This window comes from Antechinus flavipes, chromosome 2 (assembly GCF_016432865.1).
Source record: "Antechinus flavipes isolate AdamAnt ecotype Samford, QLD, Australia chromosome 2, AdamAnt_v2, whole genome shotgun sequence".
Taxonomy (NCBI): domain Eukaryota; kingdom Metazoa; phylum Chordata; class Mammalia; order Dasyuromorphia; family Dasyuridae; genus Antechinus; species Antechinus flavipes.
This window is the reverse complement of record NC_067399.1, coordinates 614,912,659-614,933,474: the sequence shown is the minus strand read 5'-3', so window position 1 is coordinate 614,933,474 and position 20,816 is coordinate 614,912,659. Positions and strand designations below refer to the sequence as shown.

The 20,816-nt window shown below is 37.4% G+C and overlaps 1 protein-coding gene across 1 annotated transcript in view; it reads right to left on the bottom strand.

The window, feature by feature from the left end:
• The window catches only part of R3HCC1L (R3H domain and coiled-coil containing 1 like), a 100,222-nt gene that overhangs the window by 45,951 nt on the left and 33,455 nt on the right, over positions 1-20,816 (bottom strand). Inside the window, exon 3 of the mRNA XM_051981822.1 lies at positions 93-1,903. Coding sequence (XP_051837782.1) covers positions 93-1,889 — 1,797 coding nt within the window. The 5' untranslated portion in view covers positions 1,890-1,903. The remainder of the gene's footprint in view (positions 1-92; positions 1,904-20,816) is intronic.

The window sequence follows — 20,816 nt, the reverse complement described above, 5'->3', positions numbered from 1 at the left end:
AGTCGTGTTATCATGGACATGCACCATGCTTTGCCTGATTTGTCTCAGACCCACAGACATCCCCAGATTCATCCCATTTCATCTAAACATACCTCTTCTAGAAGTCGTGGATCCAGGCAGTCTCCATCATCATTAAATAAAGAATCCCAGCTTTCCTCTGTAGAAGCACTTTCAGAATTGGAGGAAGGATGAGGAGCTTTCAGTTCTGATTGTTGTTCTGAAGATACTGTATATTCTACTTTCCCAGGGGCATCATTCTCAATTGTTTTGAACTCTTCACCAGTTCTTAGATTATTCAAAGACTCTGTGATGTCATCTGCACCATCCAGATCACTGTTCAAGGACTTGTTGGAAAGCAATTCAGGCTTATTTAACATACAGAGTTCAGAGTCTAAACAGGAACCATGATTGCTGGATGCTTCCTCCTTTATAGGTATTAAAGAGGTATACTCTGACAAGTCCTTTGTTAGTCCTCCCATTGACTCCTGATAACTGGATGAACTATCTTCAGCGTAACTGTCTGCACAAACTGTCAAGCAACTTGAATTTTCATTCTCACACTCCACGCTATTAGCCACTAGAAGAGGGGTTATGTAAGTACTTATTCCCATACAGTCTAGCAAACTATTGATGTTGCTACAAGCCTGTTCAGTGATTCCACCCACAATTGTCGAGGTACTGCCCACACATGTCTCACCAGATATGCCATCTGTAATGCTCATACATGCTTGGCTAGTGTTGTCACTGTCATTCTGTTGCTCCCTACCTGTAAATATTTCATCAGCAAAGTCACTTAAATTATCAGGGTCATAGCACATGGATGCTTCATCAGCAGGGTCACCCTTCTTCTCAGTCTCTCTGCTCATGTAAGGTGGATCCATAACGTCACTGGCATTCTCTAATATGCTGACTGTGTGCATGTGGCCAGAATCCCCAACCTCAGACACGCTATCCATACTTGTCTGATCCAAGATGCCAGCTGCATTGCTGAGGAACACTGGATCAGTTAGGTCACTGACATTCTTAGGTTCAACGGCCATGCATGCTTGATCGATGATACTCTTTGGGCTCTCCTGAATAGCAGTACTGAGCTTCAATGTGTCACCTGTTGTACAGATGATTTCTTGCACAATTTCAAAAGATGAGTCTAGCTGTGTGGATGCTAGCACATGGTCAGGATTCAAAATAGAATTGCAACCTACCAGATCATCTGAAAACTGAGAAGTAGACACCATCTCTACTACCTTACAATCAGCATTAACACTGTTTTTCAAGTCTTCTTCTGTATAACTCATCCCATTTAGTTCTTCCTTTCTGAAATCACATAATTTCACACTTTGGAATGGTATACTTGAAGTCTGAGTCTCACAGGTTTCCGTACTATATTGTGAAATAAGTAGTCCTTGCGGTACTGTCATATCATTGCTTTTGGAATCCATAAATTTCTCTTCTTTCTTTGGTTTAAAATGTATTTGTGAAGGTACTTTGGAAAAACTACTAGGATTTAGGATCTTTTGTTGATTTTTGTTGAACATTTCTTTGGACTCTACAGTTCCCTTTTGAGCATGGAATTTTCCTCTGTTTCTTTCTTTGAAGTATGTACCTTTTTTTGATTTTGAATTAGGTCTCTTTCCATCCCTGGCTTTGTGCTCTTGTCTGCTAGGATTACTAATAGGTCTCTGAAGTTCAGAACTAGCTCTGAAGACATCATTCTTCGAGGGCACCTGACTTTCTTCTTGCCCTTGCTTCACTATGGCATTCAGGTGACTATAACTCATTTCCTGATGATTTGATAAAGGAAGTACTGAACCTCTTCGAGCTTTGGGTACATAAAGGGCCATATCTGGCTTTCTGGCCCGAGGTCTGCATTTCTCAACATCAGACTGCATGATGCTACCTCAATCTGGAAGAAAAAGAATACTTAGTACAACACATTAATTAGTTACTAGATATAAGGCAGTTACATTTTTGGGGTTTTTTTTTCCATTCTGGGATTGAGATGGTGATTGGGGTAAGGGTGGGGTTGTTTACTAATTTAGAAATGAAAGTTACTGGGGGTGGAGAGAAGTACCCTGGAAAAAAACTAATCAAACAACCAAAAAAAATTCCAAAATAATCTATGAGCCCACATATTACATCTCTGACTTTGTTCTTTTATTCACAATTCCTTTGTTCTACTTTATACTTCCTGTTCTTCACATTAAAAACACCTTTTCTTCCATGATCCTCTCAACTTTTCAACAATTTACTTTATTCATGGATATAACATATCCAAATTGGTAAGAGTGGGAGTAGCCAAGGAATGAAACCATGCTCTGGGTGCTTAGGGTTTTTTTTACTGAAGAGTCTCAAGACTTGTCCTTGTAAAAGTATAAGATAAAAATCAACATGAATGAACTGAAGTAAAGAACTGGGTTATTACTTACATTCATGACTTGGAAATTAGAAGAGGTTAATCAAAAATATTTTCCTAAAAAGAGGAGCTTTCAACTGTAACCTGATACAGAGGAAATAGTACAGATCATAGAATCAGAGACTTGAGTTAAAAGATGTCTTAGAAATCATTTAATCTTACCAACCCATTTAATAGAGGAGGAACCTGAAGCTTTGAGAGGTTCAATGACTTGCCCAAAAACACACAGGAAATAAAGCTCTGATGTAGAACAAGAACCCTAATCCTTGGACTTCACTGATCAAAGAAGCAAGTAGTAGTCTATAAATTAACTTTAACTGTGACCACAAAGAATTTTTTTTACATGGCACAATAACAGAACTGAATGGATTAGGGAGGGAAAGGAGGAAAGAAGAGAGGCTGAATATCTAGGAAATGGTAAAATCATCACTTTCTGAAGCCTACTTTCTGCTTCTACCTCCAACATTACAGGTCTGTAGAATTTAACTAGGTGGATAAAGGGCCCCTTCTCTGTTCCCTATTTCTTTTCTTTTTCCATTCTGAACTGTAACTGAACAATCCTTTAAGATGGGCCAAAGTTTGGAAACGAGATCAGAAGATATTTTAGCTAGAATGGAGTGACCAAATAGTAGTATAAAGTAGGAAAGAAAGGCCAAACATGAAGACATGACAAAATGATGACAGCAATGTTCAAAGTTCATGTTTCAGGACAGGAAAACACACACACACACACACACACACACACACACACACACACACACACACACAATAACTGTTCCTTTTACTCCATTGCAGATGATTATTACTTTTTTCTGGGGGTTACTCAAAGTCAGATGGAGTAGGAAACCAGCAAAAATTGCACAACAGGAGCTAAGCTGTCTGCCACAAATATTCCAACAAAGATTGAGGAAGACCACCAAACTGAGAAGTGGTTGGGAAATTCAAGAGAAACCAGGCTCTGAACCTAGAACAGGAGTCCCCAGTCTAGTTCCCTCTAGTGTACAGAGGGAAAGACCAACAGATCTATACCAGGGAAAAGAGAACAAAGTCACAGATTCAGCATAGCTAAAGACTGAGAGGGCATACTGAGCAGAGAGTGGGAATAAGCACAAAGTTCGTCATTTTCACCCTAGACTAGGATCTCCAATTCAGCCCTAAGATCCAGGCGAAGATCTACATATAAGTACCAGAGTAGAGAGTTCAGACCAAGGCCTAAAATTCTATCATTCTGAATTCATGAAGCTTTCTAGCTAACTGACAGAGTCTGGGGCTAGCAGATGTCTGTCCTGAAACTCCAAAAAGGGAAAAATCTAGCTGTGTCACTCAGACCCAAACAAAGGTTGAGAGCCCGAAAAGCCTCAATTAGACTTCTCCCTGCTCCCAGATCACACCAATTAAGAGAACAGTGAAAAATCTGCAGTTCCCTGGTCAGAGCCAATGGTAATAATCTTGAAGAATATAATGCCCAAAAAGCAGAAATAAACACGGTCTCAAAACTCCAGAAGTGTGCAAAGCCAGTGCTAATAAAAAGTCTGAAATTCAGGAAGCCTGGAAGAATGATAAACCAAACAAAAAACTACAATAAAGAACTCTTATGGAACCAAAAATATTTAAGAAGAGAATAAGTCTATAATATTTAAAAGCAGTCTTAAAGAAAAATACTTTGCCACAAGAGCAGAAGCAATAAAGCAAAAGTTTAAACATCAATTTATAAATTAAATGAGTGCTTTAGAGGAACAAGCTGGAGGAGAGATTGATGTGCTAGAGATAAGGAAACTCATCTAAGGGACAGACTTTCTGAAAACTAAAACGGACCAAAGAGAACTCACAGGTAGTCCCTCTCCACTCCCAGGTGCCTGACCTCAGTGTTCTCCTTCTTTCTACTTTCTTTCTCACGTACATAGAGTTCTGTCAGTTCTACCTTCCTAACGTCACCTGCACACGCCTCCTTCTCTCAACTGATACTGGCAGCCCCTGAGTGCAGCTCTTTAGCTCATAACTATGCTATTCCAACAGGTTTCCTGCTGCAAGTCTTTCTCCACACTGATGTTCTTCTTTTCTAAAATATAATCGTTCTCTGACAGCAGGTTTCTTGGGGACTTCTGGAGGCAGCCTTAGTTTCAGTTCAATGTAATAATCACCTCAAATGCAACCAGGAGTTAAAATCCAAACCTTTATTTTCTCCTTCCAAGTCTTGTCTACTTCTTTGGGCCCAGTTAGCTTTCTTAGAGGCCTATCTCCCTCCTTGGTTCCAAGAGCTCCTGTTGCTAGTCCTTTGCTTCTGCCTCTGCCAGCTTCAGCCTCTCCTCTTCCGAATCCTTCATCTCAATCTCCCCCACTGACTCTTGGCTGAGGTTCTGAGAACTTTTAGTGGGCTTGTCCTTTTATATGTTCTTTTAGAGGTGTGAACTCAAAGGTTGACTCCTCCTCCAAGAGTGGGATTGTGGAAGCTGTCACTTGTGAATCTCCTCTACTGAACTTGTGAATCTGGAACGATAATGTGTGAACTCTTAAAGGTGTGAACTAAGTACATGAACATTGTCTCTGTCCATTCCAGTGAGTTAATACCTTGTTTCAAGTTCTGGCCCATAACAGGTCCATCCTCTACTCAGCTTTCCAATGGATCTTCTTAAAATACAGGTAGACCATGTGACACACCTCATTGCCCACATTCCATACATTCCAGTGAGTCCCTAAACCTGAAGCATCTAATATAAAATCCTGTTTGGCATCCGAAATCCTTGATGACTTAGCTCTTTCCCACCTTTCTAGTCTTTCTAATACCTTCTTCCTCTTCAGGAACTTGGCTTACATCCCTCTTTCTAAAGGAGGCTCCCTCTCCAGGATTACTTTTTAAAATCTATTTTGTATGTACCTTGTACACTTCTCCCTCTCCCCTCACTTTTAGAACATAAGCTCCTTGAAGAAAAGGACTGTTTCATGTTTGTCTTTATATCCACTTAACAGAATGCTGGTACATGCAAAATGCCTGTTGATGAGAGCTGGCACAAGGGTTTACATACACACACACACACACACACACACATATGAAAGATGCTTTGAAAATAAAAACAGCAAAATTTGGTAAAAGATGGAATATGACTGAAACAAGTGAGGTTTCAGTAGACACTGAAAGTCTGAGCCTAGTTGACTGGAATGATGGTGACATGTCCTTGATAGCAATAGGGAAACAGGAAAACTGATGGGAAAAAGACAATGAGTTTTGTTTTGCCTGTGTTGCATTTGAGAGTATTACAAGATATCCAGTTTAAAATGTTCATTAGGTGGTTGGTAAACAGGACTATAGCTCAGAAGACAGAACAAGATAAGACATACAGAGCTGGGAATCATCTATGTAGAGATGGCAATTGAACCCGAGGGAGCTGATGACATCAGGTGAAATAGTACTAAAAGAGAAGAGGATCTAGGACAAAGCATGGGGATATCCATGTTTAGTGGACATAATCTGAAATAAAGATACAGCAAAGAAATCTGGGAATGAACAGTAAAATTAGGTAGGAGAAAAACCAGGAAGGAACAGAGTCTCAAAAACAAACAAAACAGAAAGGAAAAAGTGTCCAGAAGGAGATGATGAACAACAAATATCAAAATGTAAAGGTCAAAAAGGATGCAAATTGAAATTCAGGTATTCCTGACTCCAAGTCCAGCACTTTACTTCATATTCCAGCTGCCCACAAAAGCTCACCCACGGTAGTTTAGTAACATATTGAGAAATGTAATAAAATATACTGAAATAATTAGCCCAGTTAATCAGCATCCACCCCTTATGGTAAGTACTCAAGCAAATTTCACTTAGGAGTTTATCGCCACCAATACCATTTCTTTTCATTTTAGCAATACAATATATATAAAAAAATTCTATAAATAAAAAAATATTTATGGGGACTGGAAGGTGGTGATCAGTTAACATGCTATGTGATAAATCATGCTTACTTAAATTACCTTCAGGGAACATAAAAGCATCTTCTTTTTGGAGTACCTCAAAAGAGGGAGAAGAATCACTTCCTTTTTCTAATGATAGGTTCCCAGTGGAAAGGTAATGCATAAACACAAGATGTTAATCCTATGCTTGGAGGTTCTTATCTCTAAGTCTAGAGAAGTTTTGCAGATAAACTAAATCCATATATATAACACATTCTCTTGATCAGTTCAAACCCTTTTTCACTAATCCTTTTTCATAATTATTTGTTTCACAACAATGATGCATATGACACCAATAAACCTGAGAAACTAACTGGTTTACAAGAGACAGCCATAGTTTAGGGATCATAATCTTAACCAAATGACTTTGGGAAGATAATTTAACCTCCTTTTCTATTACCTCATTAACAATGAAGGGTACATTACGTAGAACTGTTGTTCATGGTAAATTTTTGAATCACACTTGTTTCAGGTTGTCTAGGTCACAGCATCTGCTACATCCAAGATCACATGCTTAATCTCTTTCTTAACTACTGTCCTTGTGTTGGCCAAGTTCTGGATTGGATTCCTTACAGAATTTGTCCCCCAGTTATCCCAATCAGTCCTTTAGTTTTTTTTTAGCCCAGGCCATGATGATAAGTGTCATTCTAGCACCAGGAAAGCAGGTGTAACAGTCAATAGAACCATATAATCTTAAAAGTTGGAAGAGATGTTAAAAGTCACCTTGTCCAACTCCTATATGCATAGAATCTCTTCTACAACATTAAGTGACAAGGAGTCATTCAACCTCAGCTTACACATTTTCAAACACAAGGAACTTACTACTTCACAAGGTACTGTATTCGATTTTGGTAGGAATAGAGTCTTTCATATTAAGCTGAAATCTTCATTCCTCTAATTCTCTTGATCCACTGGTCTTAATTCTTCCCCTCAGAATAATCATCAAAATGATAACCTTTACATTTTCCTTCCTGCCTCCAGGGAAATTACCCCAGTGCTTTCACGACATTTTCCCATTGTCCTCATAACTGGGATTTCCCTCCTCTGCACATACTCTAGTTTACCTATAGCTTTCTAAAATGCAGTACCAATCAAAGGACAAAGGGCTCCAAGATATGCTCAGTCTGGAGCAAAGTACAATGAGCCTTTTATCTTTCTCCTATGCTGTATTGTTGTTCTCTAAGAGGTTTCCTGCTGCAAGTCTTTCTCCACCCCGATGTTCTTCTTTTCTAAAATATAATCGTTCTCTGGGAGCAGGTTTCTTGGGGGGGCTTCTGGGAGCAGCCTTTGTTTCAGTTCTGTGTAATAATCACCTCAAATGCAGCCAGCTTCAAATAGCCCAGTTAGTTTTCTTAGCAGCCTATCTCTCTCCTTGGTTCCGAGAGCTCTTGCTGCTAGTCCTATAGCCTCTGCCAGCTTAAGCCTCTAGCTCTCTCTGAATCCAAAGCCTCCAGCCAGCACAAAGATGGAAGTTGGAATGAATTGACTCCGCCTCTGAGAGAGTGGGCTTGTGGGCTTCTGACTTGTGAATTTCCAGAAGTCAATCCTAGTTAAGGCTCCTAGTTTATATATGCTCTCTAAAGGTGTGAACTCTAATGTGTGAACTCTCTTAAAGGTGTGAACTCTAAGGTGTAAACTAATGTGTGAACTATCTTAAAGGTGTGAACTAATGTGTGAACTCTCTTAAAGGTGTGAACTAAATATATAAGCATTGTCTCTATCAATTCCAGTGACTTAGCAACTTATTTCAAGTTCTAGTCCATAACACTACACAACATTGTACTTCTATTAATGTAGCATAAAATGGAATGGAATTTTTTAACAGCCTCTCATATATTCCATGGCCTCACTGAGCTTTTTGTAAATTAGAATTCCCCAGGTATTTTTCGTATGAACTATTTTCTAGCCAAATGTTCCCCATCTTAGCTTAATTCCTCATCAGGAAAGTTAGCTCAAAGGTCATCATGTCCACCATCTTTATTTTATAGACGAGGAAAATGAGATTCAGAAAGATCATTTAAATTGGTGAGGCTCATATCCAGAATCTCCCAGACTCCAAGGCCAGCACTTTCTCCACTATACACACTTTCCCCTTTATCTTCACTGATAAATTCTGTTTTGGAAAATGGGCAGGGTATGCTGAGAAACTGATAAGAAGCATGTCTTATTTAAATTGTGTACTTCTCCTCATCCAGCACACAGCAAGCATTCACTAAGATTTTTTTTCATGAAAACATTTAATTAGAATTATTAGATTACAAAATACTTACGAGTCATAATACCTGGGTGGTTTAAATTGTTCTGACCTTCATGGACAAAAAAGAGAAAACTTGGTGTATTTGCACTTCTTAAGAAGGTCATCATAAATTTATAGCTGGAAGAAAGATTAGAGACCATCTCTCTCATCATTCTCATTTAGAGAGGAGTGTAAGCACCTTAGGATATACTTCATATCCTAAATATTGAAAAGGAACAGGTCTTTGCATTCTTCTGGAGATATATGGAACTGGATATACATAAGGAACTACAAGTTCCTTAGTATTTCTATGGTTTTTTGTAGACATGCTTCAACATTTGTTGCTCAAGTGCACACCTCAAAATATTATCCATGTAATATAACAACATAACTTTTGGAAATGCTTTTCTTACTGGAGTAAGAGCAGCAGCCACATACATTTGACACATGATAGGGCTGTTTTTCATTCCCTGTGGCAAAACTATCCATTCACATCTTTTATAAGGCTCAGCTAAATTAACACTGGTCACTGAAAAGGCAAATCTTTCCATATCCTCCTTATCCAAAGGGATAGAATAGAAACAATCCTTAATGTCTTTAACCCAAAGAGGCCATTCTTTAAGCAATTGAGTAGGAGATGGAAGTCCAGACTGAAGAGTTCCCACAGTTTCTATCTATTCATTTACTTTTCTCGAATCAGTCAACATCCTCCATGTTCCAGATTTCTTTTTTTTTTAACAACAAATATAGAGGAATTCCAAGGACTTAGAGGAGGTTATAAGTATACTTGGTCAAATTGTTTCTGCAGGCAGGCCTTCAACAGCAGGCCTACCTAAAAAGTCAAAATACTCAACTATAATCCTAACTGTCGTAAAATATCTTTTCCCACAGATTGATGGGGATTTTTTCTATTACAAAAGGAGTAAAGACTCCTGTTTCACCTTCAAACTTCCATCTCAAAGGGGTAGCATTAACTTCATGCTTTTCAGCTGTTTTGTCAGTACCATCCCCTTCCTCCTCCTTCTTCTTTTTCTCTTTTTCTTATTCTAAAACTTATATAATTCCCTAAAGCCAATTGTATTATGTTGTGTGTATATATATAATGTTTCTTCAGGAATTGAATCAGGACCCATTATCATTGGAATATTCAATTAGTTGCTCTCCCACTATTTTCCACTTATCTGGCTCTAATTTTTCTTCCTTAGAGAACCAAGGAGACATATATTCTAATGTTTCTAAGAGTCCAATGATCTGCTTCCAAGTTACAATCATACCTTGTTTTTTTTATTAGCTTAACTATGCATTCTAGACATTTCCCTTAGGATAGGGAAGGTTCTTTTCTAAGCATTTATCCCATTTTAGCTGAAACACTAGTTTAGCCTTATCAAAATTTCCTGCTTGTCTATTTTTGTACTCACCCTATTTCCGGGTCACTGAGACTTCTCCACTGAACTCATGTTCATGTCAGTTGAACTGCTGAGTGTAAATTCTTATGCTCCATGTTGGACACCAAAATGTAATGTTCAGGCTAGCTTTCTGGAGGTCCTTGGGACAGGCCTTGGTCTCAGCAGGATAGACACCACGAGAATGGTCAAGAATAGGGTCTAGATTCTTTATTCTAGCCCAGTTTTGATCTTAGTGCAGGAGGCATGAGAGCCACCACAATGTTGGTCAAAGATAGAATGTCTATCTTCCAGTCCTTGTTAGCCTCATATACCTTATTGTAATTACATCATTACAGTGTACCTACCAAGTATGTGTGAACTAGGTTCTCTTTAGTTAAGGTATTCTGGGTAAGCTTCTGAAAGGATCTATATGACTCCAGTGTATCAGTTTCATCCTAAAGTATCTTTACAGAGAAGGCCCAGGGCAGTTTCCTGCTTCCCCTAAGTGTTACAAGTTATTGATTTCATGTTATTGATCTAAAATATAATAATAAATTTTTTACCACCTATTTTGAACAGAAGTAAGAGTGCACTACTCCTAAGCATACATAGAAATTATTCTGTTTTTTCAAGTGTGAAATATCTCATTGTATTAACTGGTGCAAGTGCATTACATCACCATGCTAAGTACTAAGTATATATACTTATGTGAACTACAGAACAATCATTTCATCAATTCCACTGAGTTAATACCTTGTTTCAAGTATATTTCTCCAAAGTTTCACCCTCTACAGAGAAGGAAACTAGGGACCTTAGGGATGAAATATACTATGCAGGGTGGTAAAAGGAAGAAATGAGATCTGAACTCACATTTTCTTACATAAAATCTATTTAGTCAAGTTGCCCTTCTATCAGACCCAAATTTTGTTTTTAAGAACTTTGGAGAAAAGATTTCACTTCTATTGGCCTCAGATTCTTTATCTATTAAATGAGTGAGGCATTCACTAAATTCTTGTTGAATGAATTGGTGGTAGACTCCTCACTCTTGTTCACTGTTTAAAGGCCGGGGTATTTATACAAGGGAGAAAAAGAGTGCATGAAGCTTATGATATTCTCTTTGAGGTGATGGATATATATGAGTCTTCAGAAAAGGGAAGGGACTTAAATTTATAAGTTAAAATAATCATGATAACAAATTTATATCACTGGTTCTTGAATAGATAGGAATTTGAACAACACCTTCACAACACTGATTTACATAAATGAACTAGCAATATTGTCCAGTTGGTGTCCTTGGGCCAAAAAATGCTGTTTAAAAAGACTAGTGCTAACCAAGAAAGGATAGTTTAGAATTAGGGATTGAAATATAATACTGGAAAAAAAAAAAAGAGCAAGAATTGGTAGGTTATGAAAAAAAATTTTAAAGGGTCAGGAGATATTAAAAAGATTAAGAAATACTGGTATACTTGTATAAATAATAAGGAAAAACACAGCAATCTGAAGAGTATGTAAAACCTAGTCAGATTTTTTAAAAATAGGCTTCTCTGTGAGAATAAAAAAACAATCCCCTGGAGAACACACAGAACTATATATTTTTTTAATATTATCAAGGTTCTCTATCCTAACATTTCAAAAGCCTAATGCAGAAATAAGACGCTAAAAAAGTGCTCTTCGTTTGCACAGGAGGCTCACTTTAAAGCAGGCTTAATCCAAATACACCACAGAGCTACTCATCTGGGGCATAATAATAGGAAAGATTCTACTTGGACAGCAGAAATATAACTTCACATTTAAATAACTATGGAATCTGTTAATGAACCACAACTGATTCTGCTGTAGTTTTCTTAACGCACCCTTCCGTAAATGCACTTGCACCAGTTAATACAATGAGATATTTCACACTTGAAAAAACAGAATAATTTCTACGTATGCTTAGGAGTAGTACACTCTTACTTCTGTTCAAAATAGGTGGTAGAAAATTTATTATTATATTTTAAATCAATAACATGAAATCAATAACTTGTTAATATTTAGGGGAAGCAGGAAACTGCCCTGGGCCTTCTCTGTAAAGATACTTTAGGATGAAACAGATACACTGGAGTCATATAGATCCCTTCAGAAGCTTACTCAGAACACCTTAACTAAAGGATTGTATAAACTAGGTCCAAAATAGGAAGCTGAACAGTAAGTCAAATGCCTGTTCAAACCACTACATTCCAGAAAACAGTCTGGTGTACTCCATCAGAGAGACAGGATCAATTTGAGAATCTCTACTGTTATGAAAATAATTGTATAAACTCAGAGAAGCACATAAGTGTGTGACTATCAATGACTACTTCATTTGACTTAATTCCTGAGGAAACATCATACTGGACTACTTCCTGCGATAGCTCAGTCTGCCTTTGCTTATACAAATTAAGGTAGCTCTTTCCTTAAAGACTAAAGAGAGGATTTGATTAGTTCAGATGCCTAAAGCTCAAGCTACCTAGTTATGATGGCACCTTTCTTAAGCCATATTCATATATTTTCCTAGCTCCTTGATATGTCTAACACTGCCCCCACCCCCCCACCTCACCCCCACACATTCCCACCATGAGGCCCTTCAGACTTGGATTTCCAGGGAGCTGCTCTGTGTATAAGAGATAGATTTTGATATGAAAAAAAAAAAGTGAGGGAGAGAATTTAGCACAAGGAGATGAGTCTGAGTGATTGAGAGCTTGGTGATGACCTCAATAGTAAACAGAGAACTTATCATTTTTTTCTTCTTCCATTCATCAGCTACTCCCCAAAACAGTCATTTCCAAAACCATTTACAATTAGTATTCATTCTTTGACCTAGATGATATTTGCTTTTTTATGTATAAATGCATTAATATAGCTATAGATTAGGAAATTGAAAATTCTGGTCAAACTGACAGTTTTTCCAATTTCTCTAAAATTGGGCCTTCTAATCACCACCCTTTAAAGAAGATCATTTAAAAAATTTCCTTAGACATTCTATTGTATCCACTCCCTGACATGTATTCAGATACCATAAGAATTACTGAGAATTGGTCTCACCTTTTTTTTTCCTTCCTAAATTAATGAGAAAAAAATACCTACAAATGATCCTTTCCCTTTAAATCACTGCTGGTCCCAATAACTGACTTCTACAAGAATAATGCCATAATGTAACTTAAACATAATAGATTACAAGATTAAAAAAAAAAAAAGATGACTAGAAAGAGGTACTTTTCATAATTAGGGCTAGAGAGAAAATTTTTAACCAAAGAAAGAATAGAGATGATCATAAAAAAGAAAACTGACAAATATGGCTGCATAAATAAAAGGGCTGCTGTATTAGTAAAATCAATAAGGCTAAGGAAAAGTCAGCTGGGGTGGAAGAATTTTGATAACAAATATATAATAAAATTTGATATTCAAAAGTGTAAGAAATTAACACAAATATATGCAACCAAAAACCATTTCCTAAATAGAAAAAAAGCTCAAAGGATTAAAAAAAAAGTTTTCAAAAGAAAAATCACTTCTTCCATTTTCCTTATCAATACTCCCACCAGAAGCTTGAAAATGTTTCAGATTGTAGTCCAATTAATAATGATAGTAGAAGTAAACCTTGGTTCATTTTCATTTAGTCACTCTAAGAAAAAGGGAAACTTCAAATTTCTGTGGTAACATTTAGAAATTTATTGTTCAATGGCCATAATTTCCTTGGAGAAAAGAGGTGGGTCAGATTTTAACAGTATGCTTACCAGCAAAGATGTACATTTGACATGAAAAACGTGAGAGATAAAGCTCAATGAAAACTTCAGTCTTTAGAAGTTCCTATAAAATACAGTTGGATACACTGACTCTTTAATCACAACTCTCAGCTTTGAGATCTGTCTACCTAAAGGCCAAAGAGTAATTAGTGTAGCCTTAATGAAGTTACATCAGTCTCAGAATCAATTCTCTTCTTAAAACCTGAGGCTACAGATTCGTACTTTAATTCTTCGGTCACTGCTTATAACTACCCTTGACTTACTGAGCTTTGTCTGAGTAGAGACAAAAAAAGTGATCACCTGTCAGCTGTCAATTATATCATCCATTCCTCATGTAACCGCATTGTACAGCCCCCGATCTATTTTACTAATAGAATATTCTGGGCTTCTATAGATTCTTCAAACCACATTGTGCAAATAAATGCAATTAATTTTTCCCAAACACGACCTTTTTTTTCCCCCAGGAATAATGAAATAATGAATAAAGTCCAAAGTCCTAAGCCTCCAAACAAATAGGCCCCAATTCTGATTCCAATTGCTCTCAAACATAAATCCTCTGCTCTAGTCAAATAAACTCATACTCATCTCCTTTTCTGAAATGATTGTCTACCATCTTCAAGCAAACCTTCATGCATTCTTCAAAAGGACTACTTGGAATGCTGTGACTTGCTTAGAGCTTATCCTGACCACTTTTGCCAACACTGACTTTTATCTCTTTTTGACTAATATAGCACTTATTATCTATATCATCCATTTTTATACTTAGAAGATCTCGTATTGCTTAAAAGCTTTATCCATGAAAGGTTTATCTTCAGAACTATGCCACTGGCTTCCTAAAAGCAGAGATCATTTTATATTTCTTTTGAATCCTCTATGACAATTAATATGACAATGAGCACCCAGTAGGGGCTCAATAAGGGAGCTAGTTAACTAACTAAAAACTAAGTTTTTCAGAGTGGAAAACTGAAGAAACTGTCCATTTAAATGACCTGTCTCAAGCCAACCCCCCCTCTCCAAAAAAAAAAAAAAAAAAGAATCTTAAAACCCCTGAATTCTCTGTTTCTACTCCAAACTCCAGCACATGACATTGCGTTGAATTGTTTTTCTGGTTCTCATAAGAACTTAGGGATTCTCCCCAACTAGACTGAAAGATAGGGAAAATGGCTTTTATTTTTTAAATCTCACATACCTCCAACGACATACAGTAGGTGCTTAATCAATGCTTAGTGAATGAGTGTTGAATAAATTTTCACTGATTGCTGTTTTGAAGGCTAGCTAGTTGCCTAACAGATTTCCATGAGAGAGATACAAAGGCAGCTCCCATGCTTTTCTTTGTCCCCATACACATGCCTGTTAGGTGCCCCTTTCTGGTGGGAAGATTTATTTTTCATCATCTTTGGCACAAATACTAGAATGCTATCTGCCAGGCCCCATGCCCTGATAAATATGCATCCACAAGCATTTATGGAGATAGATGGCTGGTGAGGAGGGGGCACTCCTTGGTCAGATCCCAAAGCTGGCCTGTGGTTAGGGGGAAGAGAGAGTGGGGGAGGGGTGTGGCCCTGTGATTAATCACTGCCCACTCTGTTTAGGGGTATTCATCACAGCCCGCTGTCAGGTAAATCACTGGAAAAACACCTCTTCAGTAATTAATGTGAAGTGACGGATGGACAGCCCCTGGGCCCATTAATCAGGAACATCAGCAGCCTACTGAGATTATGAATGTCAGGATGCATAAACTGCCGGTGGATCAATAGGGCCAGGAATTCATCCAAGGCTCTCATTTCCGAGGCATCTCCGGTACATTAGGCTCCCTTCAACCCCTCCCCCCAATCTGAAACAAAAACGAAGACTTTAGAACAAAGAATGGGGGTCTTTACTGTGAAGTAGGCTGTGACATCCATATAAACATATCAAGGACATTGACCATGGCCAAGGAGAGGCATTTATTACCCAAGAACAGGGTAGGTGGCAAATGGATAAACAAATAGTATCAAATAAATTCCCTCAGAATACAAACTGAGATGAGACAGTCCAGCAATCAAGGAGATATAGTTAACAATCAATTATCTAGAGGCTGATTATCTAGTTTATGAATTATCTAACCTATTTATCTCCTCCTTAGCTTCCCAACTCTATTCTTCATCTTCATATTTTGGCTCATTTCTAGTAAGTACCATGAACTCACAAGATTTTAGATACCTGCTCAATGCCCTCAATTTATACATAAAATACCTGAACTTGAGAGTGCTGAAATACCTTGTCCAAGGTCACGCAAACAGTGCCAGCAGCAGCACTGGAACCTCTGTCCTCAATTTTTGGGTCTTTCCATAGTTTTAGGCACTTGCTAACAACCGTGGAAAAGACGGAAAAAGGACTTGGATTACCTGTGAATTTACTTTAACTATATCATACCCCTCCCCTCCAGTTTATGGAAACCTAAGAATTTCCCAGAGGTTCCTTCGTAGACAAGACTGTACCATTCTTTGTACATTTCTTAGTTGCAAGGTGTTCTGTCAATAGAAAAAATGGATTTAAGGCTAATTTCTGGTAGGATCCCAAGTAAAATGAAAATCAGCTAAATACTATTTCTTTCCCAGCTAAATAATATTTTCAAAGAGAAAAATTCTACTTCAAATGTTTCTGTTCAACCTGACAAAGTTACCCTTTGCTCAAGCTCCACATTCACTCAAACTTCAATTAAATTGAATATGGAAGGCAGTGCTGCTGCCACTGCCTCATATTGTAGTACAAGCTAAGCTAGCAGTGACGGGAAGGAGATTGTACTGCTTTCCACATCCCGCCAAGCCCCACTGTTATAGTTTGTGGTCAGACCTCAGCCATGGCAGCAACTATTGGTTAGAAAGTGTCTCAGAGTTCCTGCTGCCTGTTCCGCTAAATCTCATTTCATCCTACTGATGGATAGATGGATGGATAGATGGCTGCTTGGTGAAAGCAGCATTATCAGCCAGCTTCTATGGAGCCTCTGCATGATGGATGGAACTCGTTCTGCTTTTTCCAAACCACCATCGATCTAAGCTATATATCAGTGGTCAGAAGCCCAGTAATATTAAGATACATAATCAGGTTAAACCTCCTGAAAAGAAATCCCAACACTTGCTTTGCCCTAATCATAAACATGGCTGAAAATATAATTTCATTCTCTCTAGATGATGGTCCAATGGACTCTACCAATTTACAGCTCAGAAGAAATAGCTGAGCTCATTTTTTAGTAGGGTTTGAAAAACTACATCAAAAGTCAGACACCTGTTCATGTCTAACTTATCAGCTCTGGGAAAATGTATTGTAGATTCCATGAAAGCAGGGGACATAGCTATCTCTGTGTGTATTCAGGGGTATGAATGAAAATCATTAGAATTTCCCCAAAGATCTACTCAGACTTTTGTCAGTCCTGGAATCAACAATCGTACAAGTCCTTTGAGGCCATATAATCTTTCTGTACTCAAACTAAAGGTGCTTAAAAGCAAGGCAAAGGGCAAGCAGGCTAACCCCTATCATCCACAGTTCGACTTGAGCTATCTTAGTGGGCTGACTTGCGCAGTCTATGCCAAATTCTGAGACACTTTTCAAACTCTGTTTCCTCTTCTACCCTTCAAAAACTGGATGCAGGCTGATGCCTATATTTTCTAACTTCATTTCTGCTTATGCCCTTCACACTGTTATGAATTTCTGGCCCAAGCTCTCAGACAGATCTCAAACCTATCAACTAGATAGTCACATCTTATCTCATCTGTTTTGGAATGAAAGTCTGTATTAGTCTTCTGGACTGGTACCAGTAACAGCTACCTGACCTAATTCATTTACAGATTACAGAAAAAACTCATGGACAAGGTACTTAACTATAATTTAGTGATACTAGAACAAGGGAACCCAAGTCTCAGACTTGTGCTTTAATTCTGCAATGTGTTGGAGCACCCATCAAGACTAACTAAGAGATAGTCAGCTCTGCCAGCACTGCAGGGTGAATGATCTTCTTCTACTATACTGGAGATATACCTTTTTCTACCCTAGAGTAAATAAATCATCCAAGATGAAGTACCAACCATAAGTATGAATTTGGCAATTAGAAATGATAAGAAGTATATTCTGGAATGGAACAATAACTTTAATGCCTTGTGTTTATGCCTATGGATCCATCAGTCACTTCAGTTATTTCTACAGTTATGTCTCCACATGGACAGAAATATTATACCGTCTTAGGAAGTGACCAGATCTGACCAACCACCTCTGTACCTGCATATGCCTTATTTCAAGGCTAATCAAATATTTGATTGGACCTTTTTGCCTGCATGGTACTCTATCCACCCTTACCCAAGAACCTAGTGCTGACCCAGAGAGGTTGTGTGGGAGAGAGCTCTGGTTATAGTCTGGAACAATTTAATGGAAATATAAACTGGCAGACTCCATGAAAATGATAGTGGCTACAAAAATCTAAGATTTAAAAAAAAAAATAAGGGAAACACATAGAGCTTACCCTTAAAGGATACTCCCCAAAGGAGTATTTACCATTTTACTTGGATGTCAATAGTTTAAAGTATTCTGGAGGAAAGGGGGACTGGGAAATAAGGGAGCAACAACCCTAATCTATTTAAGAGGCATTAAAAAGAATAAAATTGCATTAACATACAAGAGTTTTTTTCTCCCTTTATCTTGCCTTTTATTTTAGTTTTATTATTATTTTAATCAGAAAAGATCCTGCTAAGTGCACAAAATTCAGGTTAAAATTAAATTCATAAAGAAACTACCTAAGAACAGAACTAAATAGAAAGAAAATAATGTTTAAAAATTCAAAGCACTTACTTGTGGCAGATTAGCTACTGAGAAACAAACACATGCTATGTCTTTTTCTCATTCCTAGGTAAAATATTTGGTCAAGAGAATCTATTCTTTCAATAATGACTCTGAAAGTATGAATATTTCTATTTTGTAAGCGAATCTCTTCTCTATACTGATGTTTACACTCTATTAGGATATAGAGTTTTCTTTCTGACAATAAGGATCAGAATTAGATATTTAATAAATAGAAAAGCCACATATCATTGGTGTCTCATCAAAAGCAGCACTGATTCCTAACAAACTATAGTGAAGTATGAGATGTGGCTTTGGTGAAGAAACAAATGGAACAATGGTTTGTAGAAACAACAACAAAAAAGATTGAAAATCACTCTCCTAGAAGAACAACTAGAATGATTAATAAGACAAGGAGCTAGATCAGCTCTCATTCCTATTTTACCAATGTTTCTAGACCAGTACTGTCCACAGGCTATACTGAAAAAGGCAAGAAACCCTTTCAATAGACCACTGTGATTTGAACCAAGGCTAAGCTTAATCCCTCTGGTGGGCAGAAGATATCACTGCAACATCTGTTAATAAACTGCTTCCCTAAAATGCTGATCCAATCAATCACTACTGGGTTAAGATGTAATCAATTAATCAATCAATAAGCACTTAAGTACCTATTACCACCAGGAATTCATTTCAAAGACAAAGTAAATTTTAAACAAGGTAAATATTCTAAAAAAAATACTGAAAAAAATTTAGATGTTCTCCTCTTCATCAACGGATATGATAAATAACATTATCCATAATCTTAAACAATAGCTTATTGAAAATAAGTTTTATGTCATATTTTTGAGTTCCCACTTTTCAGGCATATTGTTTTACACACAGCAGGTGTTTAATAAATATCTGAGTTGAAATTAATTAAATGATTGCAAGAAAAATGCCATATAAGGACTGGCCACGAGCTTTATCTACAAAGACTATTTAGCATTTGAGAAAACACTGCTTCCCACCTTAAGTACTACCCAAACTGACTTTCCTAAGAGTAAACAACATCTTTGGGCAAGAAAAAAAGAATATCATTTCTCTTTTTTTGTTTAATTTGTTTAATTACCTATATAATTCCCTAATAAGAGGGTGCTGCTTTTGTTATTTAACTGCTTTCTGAACTAGTAAATTTTTATGCTAATTTTCAGCATATTTCACCCAATATGATAACCCTTCCCTTTTCAAAAGCAATTTCCCATACAAGTTTCATTTCCCTGGTACAGAAAAACCTTCAAATTATGACAAAGTCAGTAATGATAGGCATTTTTTAAAAAATACTCTATTTTACTCAAATGGTTATAAAATAATTTGGTTGTCTACTATGTCAAATAATGGTTTCTGGTTAACACAACCCATACTAAGGACCCTAGAGGTAAAAGGAGTGAGAAAAGTATGCCTGTGATTCTTATAATAACTTATTGACTTTACAAATATTCAAAATTTTCCTTTTGCAAAGATTCAACAAAGTTCTAGGACTTGTCCAAAATGCCAAGAAAGACAGCAGAGAGAATGATTAAAATAGACAAGGATAAGAATGTATGATCTGTAGTGCTCAGTATATGTCCACTCCCAATAACCTTCTAGACTTAAAAGTGATGATAATCATAATTCATAGTTGTCTGTGTAACATCCCCATTCACCTTGCCTCACCCTCAAAAACATATGGTAGGGATACCTCACCATGTGTCAGGAGATGAAATCCCTCCCTTCTTTTCCCCAAATGAATAATCTTTCTTACATTTCCTCCTCCCACCATCTCCGTCATATTATTATCCAGAACATCTTATTCTTCCCTACAGTACTCCCCTGCTCCACAGGGAAATGTATACCTGGGAACAATGACCAATGAAAGTGACATTAGCACAAGTCTTAGCTTTATAGAAGGTCCCAAGCACAATAAGACTTCCATGCTACAAAGTCTAAAAACAAATGAAACTTGCTCAGTAAATTCCAGCTAGAGATGGTATTTTTAGGAGAAGTGTGCGGCAACATTAGGTGTTTTAACATATACCTTGGGCATATGTATTGTTCACCTCTCTGCAGTGGAACAAGGAGCAGAGAAGGAAACATTTCAGGAGAGAGTCAATTGTCTAAGACAAAGATATGGGATATATGGTTCCAGCAGGATCTTGGTAGTTCCAAGGGCATAAGCAAACTATGGTATGAAGAGGCTTATCTCTCAGCACAACACAACTCACACCCTCCACTTATTTTATACTCCACTGGCCCCA